Source organism: Schistocerca serialis, chromosome 9, assembly GCF_023864345.2.
Source record: "Schistocerca serialis cubense isolate TAMUIC-IGC-003099 chromosome 9, iqSchSeri2.2, whole genome shotgun sequence".
In the NCBI taxonomy this organism is placed as follows: domain Eukaryota; kingdom Metazoa; phylum Arthropoda; class Insecta; order Orthoptera; family Acrididae; genus Schistocerca; species Schistocerca serialis.
Window position 1 is genome coordinate 35,181,235 of NC_064646.1, and position 15,739 is coordinate 35,196,973.

The window sequence follows — 15,739 nt, forward strand, 5'->3', positions numbered from 1 at the left end:
CTTTGTGAGCACAAGGACAAACCGTCACATCTCCCTGCCACCACAGTCACCAGATCTCTACATTATACAGCCGTTGTGGCCTACTTTGGAAAGAAGGACGTGTGGTTGCTAGCGATCTCTATCATCATTACCTTTCCTGAGCTTGCCCCTATTCTGTGAGAAGAAAAAAACACACTGGGCCTGTATTTATCCATTCTGAGATAACTAGGTGCTTTTTTGAATGCCAACAGTTTTCCTACACTGTATTGCTGTGCTGTGTTTCCATATTTTTGTCCACCCCATGTAGTTCCAGCATATGGTGACCCAGGCTGAAGCAGCATGTGATGACAAAGAAGATACCATAAAACTCAAGTGGCATGTACAAATTCACCTGTAAAAAGATTAGGTGCAACATGTACTTAATAAAATGCCCCACAAGTATAACAACTCCTCCTGTCCTAAAACAAATCTATTATGGCTTTATCTATTCACTTTTGCAATAGGGAACTGAAACTGGAGATGGGCAATCCACAGTCTACATGGATTCAGTAGTCCAGCTTCAGAAGGGAGCAGATAGAATAAATACTAATACAAGTAAATGTCAAGCCTGAAGTGACTATTTCATCAAGTACAATTAACTGATTGTATGTCCCTAATACAATGACATTTGTAAAAGATAATGTAGAAATTTGCATCATAAAGAGAGACATTCATCATTACGATACACAAATCAGATGTGATCATCATACATTATGAAGAAATAAGAGAGCCACAGGTCACAGTCCACTTTCTGCTGGAAGACAATTCTGTAACAAGTTGCCAATGATGTAATGCAACTCCATGGAAATCCTTTGAAGGGCAAGTTGAAAGACTGTTAATTATATAATTATAATTGTTATTGTTGTTATCATCATCATCATCATCATCATCATCATCATCATGTCATCAATTCATAGGTTTTTGTGCAGCAGGGGAAAAATTTTGACTCTTCAAGAGATATAAAATTTAAGTTTTACCTGTTACGTAAGCCAGCAGGCAGTTCCTTCTTGCCGACATCTGTAGCAGGATTCATACAAGCAAAGAGACGAAAGTCCTTGTGCCTTGGAACAGGTTGCTCATCACCTCGTTCCAATAAGCGGAGGCTACCCACAGCTCCATCTTCCAATAGCCCTGACAAGCATTCCAACGTTTCTGGTGGTGCCAAGTTGATTTCATCAAGGAGCACCCATTTTCCTATTCATATCAAGATATAATTAACACACAAATAAAACCACAAAATCAGATATTTCTCACTTATATAGCTGAATGAAGATGTACATTGGTGGCTGGCTGGCAAAGTTCAACTCAAATATGATATTCCTCCCTCCTCCCCACCTCTATGGAAGGAAAGGTTAAGGGAACTCACCTTCACGGACAGCTCTGACAAGACTTCCCTCGATAAAAGTGAAGGCCATAGCATTAGAGGAAATCTGCTTCTCTAGCCGTGACAAATCACCACTTAACTGTTTCCAGTTTGAAATCATAGTGGTAATTTCTTCACTGGGGTTAGACTTCTTACGTAACTTCTTCAAGACAGAAGACGTTTTACGCTTCATCATAAGGAGTACCATTTTCCAGTTTCGGCTATGATACTCTCTCTGTGAAAGCAAAGTAAAATCATGAGAAATGGTTGCACCAACTACGTTGACATACAGGGTGATTCAAAAAGAATACCACAACTTTAAAAATGTGTATTTAATGAAAGAAACATAATATAACCTTCTGTTATACATCATTACAAAGAGTATTTAAAAAGGTTTTTTTTTTTTTTTTTCACTCAAAAACAAGTTCAGAGATGTTCAATATGGCTCCCTCCAGACACTCGAGCAATATCAACCCGATACTCCAACTCGTTCCACACTCTCTGTAGCATATCAGGCGTAACAGTTTGGATGGCTGCTGTTATTTCTCGTTTCAAATCATCAATGGTGGCTGGGAGAGGTGGCCGAAACACCATATCCTTAACATACCCCCATAAGAAAAAATCGCAGGGGGTAAGATCAGGGCTTCTTGGAGGCCAGTGATGAAGTGCTCTGTCACGGGCTGCCTGGCGGCCGATCCATCGCCTCGGGTAGTTGACGTTCAGGTTTCATAACTAACCTTTTTCGTAGGAATCTCCATACAGTTGATTGTGGAATTTGCAGCTCTCTGCTAGCTCTGCGAGTCGATTTTCCTAGGCTGCGAACAAATGCTTGCTGGATGCGTGCTACATTTTCATCACTCGTTCTCGGCCGTCCAGAACTTTTCCCTTTGCACAAACACCCATTCTCTGTAAACTGTTTATACCAACGTTTAAGACACCACCTATCAGGAGGTTTAACACCATACTTCATTCGAAATGCACGCTGAACAACTGTCGTCGATTCACTTCTGCCGTACTCAATAACACAAAAAGCTTTCTGTTGAGCGGTCGCCATCTTAGCATCAACTGACGCTGACGCCTAGTCAACAGCGCCTCAAGCGAACAAATGTACAACTAAATGAAACTTTATAGCTCCCTTAATTCGCCGACAGATAGTGCTTAGCTCTGCCTTTTGTCGTTGCAGAGTTTTAAATTCCTAAAGTTGTGGTATTCTTTTTGAATCACCCTGTATATAATTAGGCAGAAATACTGAAGCAGTGAATGAAACATGAAACTGTTGGGAGGTGAGTTAAAGTAATTACAATTATTATTTTATTTTCTATTATTTGCCACAACTGCACAATATCACTGGTTTCAGCTAGTTACTAAATTGTAGTATCAAATTGCTCTCTCTCTCTCCATTAGAAAATAGGCCAATGTCCATTAAAATGATGGATATTATTATTATTATTATTATTATTATTATTATGTTCTGACACTTGATTTACGATCATTTGTGCTCTTGATTCCCAATATAACATTGTTAAGCCTGAATTACAGTCACTTAATTTTCTGCACTATGTTATATGTTTTTTGTTCATGATCAAACCAATCATTGGTGAGGGCAAGATGGAGATCTTGTGCAGATAGGTGGCCAGTCAGTCATATCCAGTAGCCAAGTGGAATTTGGCTACTGCTTCTCCTCTTGGTCCATCAGGCACTACAGTCATCCCATGAGGTTTTTCCGGATCTTTTATATTTATATTTATAAATTATGTCTATCTGGTATTGCAACGGAGAAAGCAGAGTTGGAGAGAGTGGGAAAATACATTTTTTAACATCAACTCTTGGCAGCTGATATTGTATCTTACGTATTCTACATTTTGGATGAAGCTAGTTTGCGTTTTCAATTTTCTACTATTATTGTTACATGACTCTTTATCTTTTAGAAATTTAATGCGATTGGATAGACGAATTAGTTTCTCATACCTGAGCAGTGCTAAACTTTGAAAACTTATTTAAAGAGATTCTAATCCAGTTACAATGCTCAAGGTGTTGATTTTACTCCATCAGTTATAATTCTTAATGCTTGGTTCTGGACTTTTAACCATCTGATATTTCTAGTAATAGCCACAACAAGTGCTTCACTACTGTTAAAATTCATCTTATGTAGGTTTTGCAGGTGTGTTGAGCACTGCCCTTGAACATCACCATTTACTATCTCCAACCTCTTTACTATGCTGAGTCTGCTATTTGCTTTATCAGCAGTTTTATTTATGTATGCCTCCAGTTTAATTTTTGATCTATATGTTCATTCTACCGCAGATCTTCCCCTCCAGTTTTTAAGAGTTATTTTTGGGTAAGAGTGACATAAAGAAAATATCTGATAGTAGGTTTTTCCAATTGCTTACTTCCCTAAGGTTTTCTTGTGACCACCCTTCAAGGTGATTTATGACTGTTTGGTAATGAAGTCAAAATAACCACATCATCTGCATACAGTGTGGTTTTTACGTCTTACGCCATAGATATGTATCAACTAACATAAGACTGGTCACAGTACCTTGAGGAGCTCCCTTGCATTTACTTTAATCACTTAACATGCTGTTCATCTACATATACATGGACACTCTGCTAATCACACTAAGTGCCTGGCAGAGGGTTAATCGAACCGCTTTCACAATAGTTCTCTATTATTCCAATCTTGAACAGTGCACAGAAAAAAAACACTTATATCTTTCTGTGTGAGCTCTAATTTCCTTATTTTACTACAATAATCATTTCTCCCTATGTAGGTCGTTGTCAACAAAATATTTTCGCATTTGGAGGAGAAAGTTGGTGATTGAAAATTCATGATAAGATTCTGCCAGAACAAAAAATGTCTTTGTTTTAATGATGTCCACCCCAAATCTTGTATTACGTCAGTGTAACTCTCTCCACTATTTCTCGATAGTAAAAAACATGCCACTCTTCTTTAGACTTTCTCAGTGTACTCCATTAATCCTATCTGGTAAGGATGTCAGAGTGCACAGCAGTACTCCAAAAGAGGACGGAAAAACGTAGCGTAGGCTGACCCTTTAGTAATCTGTTATATTTTCTAAGTACTCTTAGTATATTAAGTAAATATAATGAATCCAAGATGGGTGTTCCTCAGATGCTTTGACCAATCTGACTCTGGCAAACATAAATGCAGATCACCCAATATATCATTTACAACAATCTGTTTCAATGCTAGTGAATAAGTTTTCAATTTTAAGGAATATCATAATGCTTAATAGATCAGCAGAGACTTTTCTAATCACATCGTCACACATATGTTGTTATGGAAGTATGTATTAGTAACCCTGTAAACTAAGGTCAGTTTCAGCTCCGTTTCCCCTTAACTTCAGTTTTTCTAACACTTACAATACACAAGTGACATTCACGTAATATGAGCCTGAGAGAGGCGCAAGTTAAAGGAATAAAATGGAACAGACAAAAGGAAGGTAAGGGCACAATGTCCCACAAACAACAAGGCCATTAGAGACCGAGTGCATGCTTGGACTGGTGATGGGAAGGTATCAAAATCAGTTGTGTCCTACTGAAGGAATCGTGCCAGTATGTACCGTAAGTGAAGTACGGGAATTGTGGAAAATCTAAATCAGGATGGCTGTATGAGAATCTGAACTGTGACCACCCTGAATATAAGTCTAATGTTTTACCATTGCACCAGCTCACTTGGTAACTAAATGGAACAACATATTGCAACAGTGGCAGAAGAATAACATTAAAACACATAACAATACTTGAGTTGAAGTATGGAGCAAGTAACAAATCAAAAATCAAGAACTGTGGGCCAACTTTCAATGGAAATAATGGAAATGAGCGGACGGCACCAATGGCCAGGAGGCCCCTATTCGGAGAAGTTCAGCCGCCAAGTGCAAGTCTTATTTCATTCGACGACGCATTGGGCGACTTGCGCACCGGTAACTTTCAATGAACTGAATTTTACAAAAAGGGAATATAAGCACTTTTTTGTAAGAAAGTTGTGTTATGCCTGTAACTTATGTTAAAACCTGGAAATCAAAGCAGCTGTTCTATTCATGGGACAAAAGCTTACTGGTCTCTGTGAGCAACTGATCATATGCCACATTACACTAGAACTTCAAATATCTTTAAATTTACAAGACAAATAATGCAGGAACATTTTAGGGCTGAATTACAATTTACTACAACAATAACAACTTTTTTTGTAATTCTTCAGCCTTTCCCAGTCAGGCATTGTCAAGTTCATTAATCAGGTTTCTGCCAGTTATTCGCGTCTTTCTTGCACGATATTTAAACTGCGTGACTCGCAGTCTTCTTCCGGTGCTGTTTAACACTTATTCCAGTGTTGAACGAGTCCTGTATTTTTTTCCTACATTGTGCTAAGCGTTCCCTGTGCAGTCCGTAGTGCGTCTGGTATTTTGTCAGTGGTGTGGGCCGACCAATAGCAATGGCTGTAGCATTTTCTTCTAGCCGCAGCTGTTCCGAACGCTGTGTGCGTACTTTGTGGCTATTATCCATTGTCAGTATAGCTGAATTCAGTTCTGAATGGCGTCCAAGCTGTGCTAGCCGTTTTATCTGCCGACTAGTACTACTCCCTTTCCTAGATGTACTAGTTAAGAGGAAGGGAGATGGTACCTTCAGTCACGGTATGTACCGCAAACCCACTCACACTGAGTTGTACCTGCACACCAGCAGCTGCCACGACCCGCACAGAAAAACGGTTTACTCAGAATGCTGGTTCACCAGGCACGAACTCTGTCAAATCCGGATAATTTGGCGACAGAAATAGAACATCTACATTCTGTGTTCTACAAAAATGGATACTCTTCTCAATATGTTCAAAAGACACTGTGCCCTGCATCGCCACCAGAGGTTCCTTAAGAGATACATGAAGAAATGTAAAAGGTTGCACATTTGCCATACGTTGGGCCGATATTTGCCAAAATCAGCAGAATTCTCCTGAAACATAACATTAAAAGCGTATTCCATCCACCCACCAAGATTAAGACTCTGCTAGGGAGCGTGAAGGATGACCTGCGTCTACAGAAACCGGGCATTTACCATGTACCATGTGAATGTGGGATGGCATACATCTGCCAAACGACCAGGACCGTTGACATCAGGTGCAAAGGGCACTAAAGGCACACCAGGCTGAGACAGGCGACCAAGTCAGCGATTGGCAAGCATTGTATAGAACTAAATCAGTCTATGAAGTATAATGACGCCAAGATTTTAACACAAACTTCGAGATACTGGGACAGCGTTATCAAAGTATCTATTGAGATTCAGGTCGCACAGAATCTCATTAATCAGGACACCCAGCACTCGATCTTCTGAAGATGCAATATAGGCAACATAAAGATCCCAAGGGACACAAGCATAAAGATGGAATTAGGGGTAAGAGCCCAGTACATGTAACAATGGACGTACATGAAATGATACCTCAGACAACAGACACAATATCCTAGGGCGTTCTTCCAAGTCTCAGGCAACAAATTGAACAGAATCAGTCTGAAAATGACACTGCAGCCGCTCCTGGGGGACAAGAACTTCGGACAGAATGCCTAACATGGCACATCACACGGTAACAGAATGTCTCAATTCACAGAAGGACTCAAATGATGACAGTCGGCAGATAAAACGTCTAGCACAGCTTGGACGCCATTCAGAACTGAATTCAGTTATATTGACAATGGATAATAGCCACAAAGTATGCACACAGCATGCGAAACAGCCACGGCTAGAAGAAAATGCTACAGCCGTTGCTATTGGTCAGCACACACCACGGACAGAGCGCCAGATGAGTCGCGGACCGCAGATGGAATGCCTACCACAACGTAGGCATAAATACCGGACTCGTTACACACAGGAATCAGTATCGAAGAGCACCTGGATAAGACTGTGAGTCACACAGTTGAAATATTGTGCAGGAAAGACACGAATAAACGGCAGAAACCCAATTAATCAACATGACAACTTTTTTTGTGGCAATAAGTCAAGCTGGGAACAATAAAAATGAAAGGAAACAATCAATGTGTGGAAAATAAGTTGTAGTGACCATACACAATTTATATACTCTCATATTTTTGAAAATGAGATGGCTGAACTGGAAAAAAATCTGTTGATTGATTGATTATGTATGTTAATGATTTACTATCTGTATTGCATCATAATCAATAAATATCAGGAGAATGGAACATATTAAACATTTAGGTTATTTCCACTATCACTAAATTGTCATACAGAACTGGACAGTATCCAAAAACAGAAAAAAACTATATACTTACTGCCAGCTTCACTAAAAATTTAAGGCCATCTTCCCATGCAAGATTACGCACAAGTCTCTCAAATTTTTCTCTCACAGGTCTCACTATAAACTTCAGATCCATTGGTTTATAACTGTAAGTCACAAAGGAAAAGGATTCATTAGGTACATTGGATGAAATGATTTGCAGAAATTACAAATGTTAAGATACGATACTAAATTATTTTCATTATATTTCTTAAAAATAGTATGAGTATAAAACACAAATGTAGCAAGATCAGAGAGAAGTCACTGTCATAAATTACATTACAGAAACAAGTGCAGAACAAGAATACAGCACAATAGCTACGTCTTCCCATGATTGAAATACCAAACAACAATAAGATATTTTTATTTGACATACAACTAACAGGTTTTCTGATACATTTTCTACCCTCATAAAAATCACACATCAACATAACAATAACCTATTCTCACCCAATGAAATTTTCTCCTTACTAAAAATCGACTAAGTGTGACTAAAGTACTCTTCCTCTCTGTTTACATTATTTATTATCACAATACCATACAAGAGACACCACTGCATGAAAGGCACAAGATATATTCACAGAAAATGTCATGGCTCATAATGATATCTCCTTTGCGAAATGAAATAACCCGAGTTAATGTATTCTTGTAATCAACAGCTAGATAGGAGTTGTATAGCAAGGCTCCAAAAGCATAAAATGTTAGAAGTTTGATCTGAATGCTTTCCATTTTCATTTACATGGTGGTTCACTTTGGTATTCTTGAAATTGGAAGTTAGATAATTTTGCATAGACAGACAGATGGGTTTGAATTAATCAACATGAATTAGTAAAATCAAATGGAAAGGAAAGATGGAATTCTTTGTTAGCCACAATGGTCCACTTGAGTTGTTCCATATTCAGTTTTTCTTTTAAGGTTGTACCGTTTGCTTCTTGAGTCCACCCAATACAACCCAATACCTTTTTTATGCTTTCCTATTACAATTTTCACTTTTATCTCTATACATCTACATACATACTCCAAAAGCCACTGCATGGCATATCGCTGAGGGTGCCCTGTACCACTACTAGTCATTTTCTTTCCTATTCCACATGCAAAGAGAGCATTGGAGAAATGGCTTTATATGCCTGCAGATGAGCCCTAATTTCTCTTATCCTGTCTTTGTCGTCTTCACACAAAATGTACATTGAGAACAGTAGAATCATTATGCAGTCATCTGTAAATGGCTGTCCTTTAAATTTTCTCAACCATATTCCTTGAAAAAACATCATATTCTCTCCAGGAGTTCCCATTTGAGTTCACAAAGCATCTTCGTAATATGTTCTGCTAACAAATCTAGCACCACACCCCTGAGTTAATTCAATGTCTTCCATTATCCAATCCGGCAGTGATCCCAAATACTCTAGCAGTATTCAAGAATGAATCACACTAGAGTTTTATATGCGGTCCACTTTGTATATGAGCTATATTTTCCTAAAACTCTCTGAATAAAATGAAGTCAGCTGTTTGCCTTCCCTGCTACCATTCTTACGCCTTCATCCTATTTTGTATCACTTTGCAATGTTATATCTAGCTATTTAATTGACACTACTGTGTCAAGCAGCACATCACTAATACTATACTCAAACATTATAGAATTTTTTTCCCCTCTCATCTGTGTTAACATACACTTTCCTACATTTACAGCAAGCTGCCATTCGCCACACCAAATAAAAATTATGTCAATTTCATCCTGCACACTTCTACAGTCACGCAAAAATGATATTTTCCCGTACATTACAGCCAACGGTCACAGACTGCCACTCACCTTATGCATCAGATCATTGATGTACATACAGAACCTCTTCAATTGTTTTAACTTTTTCTTTAGCTGTGTAGGATTGACAACAAGGACTTTTGGCCGTAATTAACAAGTTAACATGTGGTTAATACTTCGCTTCTAAGGTGCTACTGAAGTATCACAGACTGAGGCTGCAACAATGCTACAGGATAACAGGATCTACTGCTGGAGGCAGAGCAGGACCAACCTTATTACAATTGATCAACACACCCCAGTTTTTGCCCTTAAATTTGGGGGAAAAATGTAGACAACTGTTTGTGTGTATGGTACACACCTAACTTAGATTTTACACGGATCACTTTTACTGTTGACTATGCCACAGAATTTATACGGGTCATTTTATCGTTGACTAAGCCTTGTGACTTCGTTTTTCTATTTGTGCACTATGTGGCATGTGTTCTTCCTGCTTCCAAGGGAGACAGGTTTAAATCTGCCGAAACCTAGATAAAGGTTTGAATAAACTTTTGATGTGCAACTGGTTGGCTGATTCTCATTACATCCATAATGCTACAATTGCAGACTGCTGCCACATTCAAGATTTCAATATTCAATATAGTTGCTAGAGTGACACAAGAATTATATTTACGCCATTAATTTTTTATTAAAGGGGCAACCAAAAAGTTTCTGTTTGAGCACACGACATAGCATGACTCTGATGTAGGTACATAAACACTGACGTGTAGGCAAGGGATTAGTGTGGCATTCACGTCTTTCCAATACACGGATGGTAAATGAGGATATGTGAACTATGGTGACATTACCAAATGCGTGCAAACAGGACCAGCTTGCAGCTGTTCTTTTCTCGGCTGCTGTGGGACAAAGACCGGCAGACATCCATTGGAGACTGAAGAACATGAGCAATTAAAAGTGAAACATCCTTGAAAATTGTGACAAGGGGTGCTGCTGCTTCATAACATCATGCATCCCCATATGGCAAAACAAGGAAGTTATGCTAACTCGAGTGGGACACACTCAAACACCCATCCTAGAGCCCTGATCTATCCCCATGCGATTATCGCGCCTTTGGTCCCTTAAAAAGGCCTTGAAAGGTCAATGACTTCTGTAGGATGAGAATGGGCAGCAGGGAAATACAGACTTTTTCATGCAGCAGGACACGGTGATTTACCAAATGGATACCTTTAACCTGGTGCAGCAGTAGGATGCTTGCCTCAATGCTCACAGCGAACTTGTCCGACTGCTATACCGATTCTGGACTGTACAGCCTTTGAATGGAAATTTTTTTATCATCGCTTACAATTAATCTGAAACGCCTCATTCAAATGTAGTACAACATAGGCATTCTTCATTAAGTTTCTCATTAACAAGAAGGCAATAAGAAACAGTATTTACACATGTTTTACAATGGGATGGCAAAGAAAGTAAGAAATTGCTTCATGGGGATTAGTTAAAAATAACACCATTTACTAATCAGCCAATAATTCAATGTTACATCAAAGGAATATTTAAAAAAGAATCAAACTGAGCTCCTTCCCTGTACATAAGTATTGTGAAAGTAGGCTTTTTAGTTTTTTAACTGACAAAAAGATATGACTCCCAAAGCAGCAATAGTGTACATACTCTTATAGCAGTAATAACCTCTGGGGATATGCCTATCACCTAAAATTTGAAGATAAAGATACTAACCCTCCGAGCAGATCTGTTGTTTCACTCTGCTGGTTCATATTGATGACCAGTAGTGGATTTCCAGTTCTTTGTGCTAGGTGCTGAATGAGGAAAGTTTTTCCTGTGCCTGTTTCACCAACAAGCAACACTGGCTCACAAAACTGTATTGCACGGGCTACTCCTTCTAGAAGTCGAACCACAGGTGGGACAAGGGCAGTTCGCTGAGCACGTTGAATTGCAATCTCTGTAGAAACAAAAAGGGATACTGGTTAAATAATTACTAATTTCACACATCTATATATTTTTTTAATTTCTTTTCAGTAATAGAATATTATTTCCATAAAAGTTAAGCACAACAAACAAATATGGATTAGCAGTTTCACTGGATATAATTACCCCACCAGCCTAATTCAAACGCAGATTTCCTGGGCCATCACATCCAATGCTGGTATTGTTGAGCCCTCAAACAAACTACATAGAAATAAACCTCTTGCCACTCTATAATATCCTGGTCTGGAATTTGTTAATCCGCTACTTTGACACAGCTGTGACTTCCTAAAATCATGCCCTAAAATTAGGTCTATTCTCTCTGACATTTTGCCCACCACACCTATAATAGCTTTTTGTCACTCTCCCAATCTCCTCAATGTTCTTGTCAGACCCTATGCTCCTTCTGCACAAATCTCCCTATCCTATAGCTCCTACTCCTGTGACCGCCCCCACTGTTGGCAAAACATATGCTATCAAAGGGAGAACACCTGTCAAACTACATGTCGTGTACCAGCTGTTACATAAACACTGTTTGTCCTTCTACATTGATATCACTAGCACCATGTTACTTGTTACAATGAATGGGCACAGACAGAGGGTGTACACTGGCAAGCTAATATTATGTCATAGAGCAAGCTCTACAACATGACAGTCACGCCTGTGATGCCTGTTTCACCACAAGTGCCATCTAGATTCCACCCACACACCAGTTTCTCAAACTATGCAGGTAGGCATTGGCATTATAACATGTCCTCGCTTCTTGCCGTCCGCCTGGCATTAATTTATGTTAATTTCTTCAGCCACAGCATTTCTACACTCCCTTTTAGTTTTCTATGTGTCTTATTTTCTGACCTGACTATTCTCCCAATCCCCCTTTCCCCACAAGTACACCACATATAATGCACTTACCTTTCCACTCTTATTAACTCTTGTACAATGTTTTGTCAGTAATCTCCATCTTGTTTATTATTCTATCTTCCACCTTTACGCACCTCCAGTGCAGTCCCCAAAAATCAGTCTTTCCTTCTCATCCTCCCCTCTAAGTCTCCCTGATCTGAGGTTCTGGGTGACTTCACCGGAACTCTCCACTTTTCCTAAAAGTCACCAATCTTTTTCCTTCATCCCTCTTCCTTTCCTTTCAACCCTTCTGCCAGAAAGAGCTGTCGACTCTAGAAACCTGCACATTTCCTTAGCTTTTATGCGGTTTTATCCTGCCGCCACTTGGTGAGCAGATTTTTTTTAATCTACCCAGTTATATTACAACTCAAATTGTGTATTACTTGACAAAGTCTTGTTTAGATTTTCCACCCGACCCATCTAATTTACATTTTCAAAGAATGGAAAGACCAGTATGGTATATTAACAATATTATGAAAAGTACAGATCGCTACTCACCATAAACATGACAGACTGAGTTGTAGACAGACACAACAAAAAAACTATTACACACCGAGTTTTCGGCCACAGCCTTCTTCAGAAAGAACACACACACACACACACACACACACACACACACACACACACACACACACACACACATTCGCACACCTCACGCTAACAAGACCACTGTTTGGCCACCACAGCCAGGAGGCAACTGCAGTGGATGGAAGCACCAATCCGGAGTAAGACAAGTAGGGGGAGAAAGGGGGTGGGGACAGGGAATGGGAAAGGAGACGTGCAGGGAAAGGGAAAAGACCGACAGGTGCACTGGCAGAGAATGACGCACAACGAGGATGAGGGGATGTGAATTGGGAGAAGGTGACATGACAGAGGGGGTGGAAACTGTTGGGTGAAGGGTGTAGAAGGGTGTGGGGACAGTAGTTTACTGTACATTGAGGCTGGGATGCTTTCAGGAGCAGAGACATGTGTTTTAAGGATAACCCCCATCTCCACAGTTCAGAAATGCTGGTGGTGGACGGGAAGATCCAGATAGTCCAGGTGGTGAAGTAGCTATTGAAATCAGACATGTCGTGTTCAGCTATATCGTGCCTCAAGTAAGTCCACTTTGATCTCAGCCACAGTTTCACGGTGGCCATTCACGGTAGTGGACAACAATATAAAAAGCTGTGCAATGACTGCAGCAGAGCTGGTATATGGCACGGCTGATTTCACTGGTGGCCCTGCCTCTGACGGAGTACGATAAGCCTGAGATGGGACCGAAATAGGAAGTGCTGGGTGGGTGGATGGATTGGACAGGTCTTGCACCTGGGTCTTCCACAGGGATATGATCCTTGTGGCAAGGGGTAGGGACTGAGAGTGACATAGTGACAGACTAGAGTACTGTGGAGGTTGGGCAAGTGACAGACCACCACTTTAGGAGGGATGGGAAGCATCTTGGATAGGATGTGCTTCATTTTGGGACATGATGATAGATAATCAAATCCCTAACAAAGAATGTGGTTTCAGTGTCTGTCGGGGCTGGTGTCTCATCACAAAGACGACACCCCTTTGTAGTGGGTTTTTGAGGGTGGTTGGAGGATTATGGGTGTGTGGGAATGTGGCAAGGGGGATCTGTTTGTGGACTAGGTCCAGTGGATAGTGCCTCCCTGTGAAGGCCCTTATGAGACCTTCAGCATACTGGGCAAGGGACTTCTTGTCACTGCATGTACACTGTCCCCAGGTGGTCAGGCTGTACGGGAAGGACTTTTTGGTGCGGAACAGATGCAGCTGTCGAAACGTAGGTACTGTCGGTGGGTTGGTGGAGAGATGTTGGTGGAGCCATCAGAGAGGAAGTGGTGGCAATGTCCAGGAAGATGTCACTGGGTTGAGGTGGACCAGGTGAAGCAATGGAAGAGGACATGTTGAGGTTGTGTGCCTTGGTCCTGAGTCCAGCCATGGAGTTATCGTCAATGAATCTAAGTCAGAATCAGGGTTTGGGAGGCTAGGCACGTTTCCTCTAGATGGGACATAAAGAGACTGCCACTGGAGGGTGCCATTCGAGTGCCCATGACTATGCCGCAGATCTGTTTGTATAGCTTCTCTTCAGAGGAGAAGTAGTGTGCTCTGATAAAGTTAGTAACGTGTATGACTAATGAGTAGTGAATTTGGACTCTGAAGCATGTTGGGAAACAATGTCCATCATTGTGGCAAGACCATGGGCATGAAGAATGTTAGTGTGTAAGGAAGTTGTGTCAACAATGATGAGTAGGGATCAAGGATGGAAAGGGGGTGGGGAACGTGGAGTGTCTGAAGGATGTGGCGGACATCTGTGATGCGGAAGGCTCCATTTCAGGCAATCGGCTGAGGTGTCAGTCAGTGGGAGCAACACAACCAGCAACAATGTGGTATCCAGGATTGTTGGGTTTGTAGATATCAGGAAGCATGTGGAAGGCACCTGTGCGGAGTGTCATAGTGGTGAGGAGGAAAACGAATTCAGGGAAGAGGTTCTGGGAAGGGAATAAGACTTTACACAGGGATTGAAGATTATGTTGGACTTCTGGGATAAGGCCACTATGGCACAGTTTATAGGTGGAGTAGTCAGACAATTGGCAAAGGCCTTATGCCAGGTAATCACTGTGATTCATAATGATAGTGGTGGAACATCTGTCTGCAGGTAGGATGATAGGTCAGGATGTGTTTTGAGATCGTGTATGACTACTCTTTCTTCTGCTGAAAGGTTGGTGTTGTGAAGAAGGGCACTGGGGAAGGATGTTGAGGCTAAGGCGAAATGGAAATGGTATAGCAAATTGGCAAATGAAGGCTTGGGAGGTTAAGAAGGGAGATGGATGACAGAAAAAGGTGTGTAAAAGTATGTGCAGATATCCAAAAATATGCTCAAATATGTACACATAAGAGCAAACACATAAAGATATGTAAAGATATGCAAGAATATGCACAAGTACCTAGACATACATACATGCACAAACAGGTAACGAACATACAAAAACATGGGGGAAAAAGGAACAAATGAGTTATGTGAATATGTACACGTCAGGACAAGGGAAGTGAGATGTGAAGGTGAGATGGAAGTCTGGAGATTGATTATGTCAAGGTTCACAGGTTGTGTGCCTCAGTCAGGTCTGGATGATAACAATTGAGAGTACATGAGGATGAGGCAGAAAATGTGACCAACAGGGATAATTATTATTATCGGTGGGAGAAATTTGGGGTATAAGAGGCTGCACTAACAATCCGCACAGTCACATAACAAAGGGTTGTATGGTGACGAGCCATTGCTACAGTGTGGCTCAGATATCAGAGTGTGTGAAGTTTGGAAGGCAGTGAAAAAAATACAAGAACGAAGAGAAAGAGCAGAAATGCAGAAGAATAATGCTTTAGAGAATAGTAACAAAGGGAAACATCATTTGGTTGCGGAATGGGAAAAATGTCG

General features: G+C 40.5%; 1 protein-coding gene across 1 annotated transcript in view; it reads right to left on the bottom strand.

Annotated features, from left to right (window-relative positions):
* Nucleotides 1–15,739, bottom strand: part of LOC126418802 (midasin-like) — a 298,364-nt gene that overhangs the window by 215,778 nt on the left and 66,847 nt on the right. Inside the window, exons 12-15 of the mRNA XM_050085737.1 lie at nt 11,161–11,383; nt 7,672–7,783; nt 1,385–1,616; nt 996–1,212 (exon numbers count right to left, since the gene is read on the bottom strand). Coding sequence (XP_049941694.1) covers nt 996–1,212; nt 1,385–1,616; nt 7,672–7,783; nt 11,161–11,383 — 784 coding nt within the window. The remainder of the gene's footprint in view (nt 1–995; nt 1,213–1,384; nt 1,617–7,671; nt 7,784–11,160; nt 11,384–15,739) is intronic.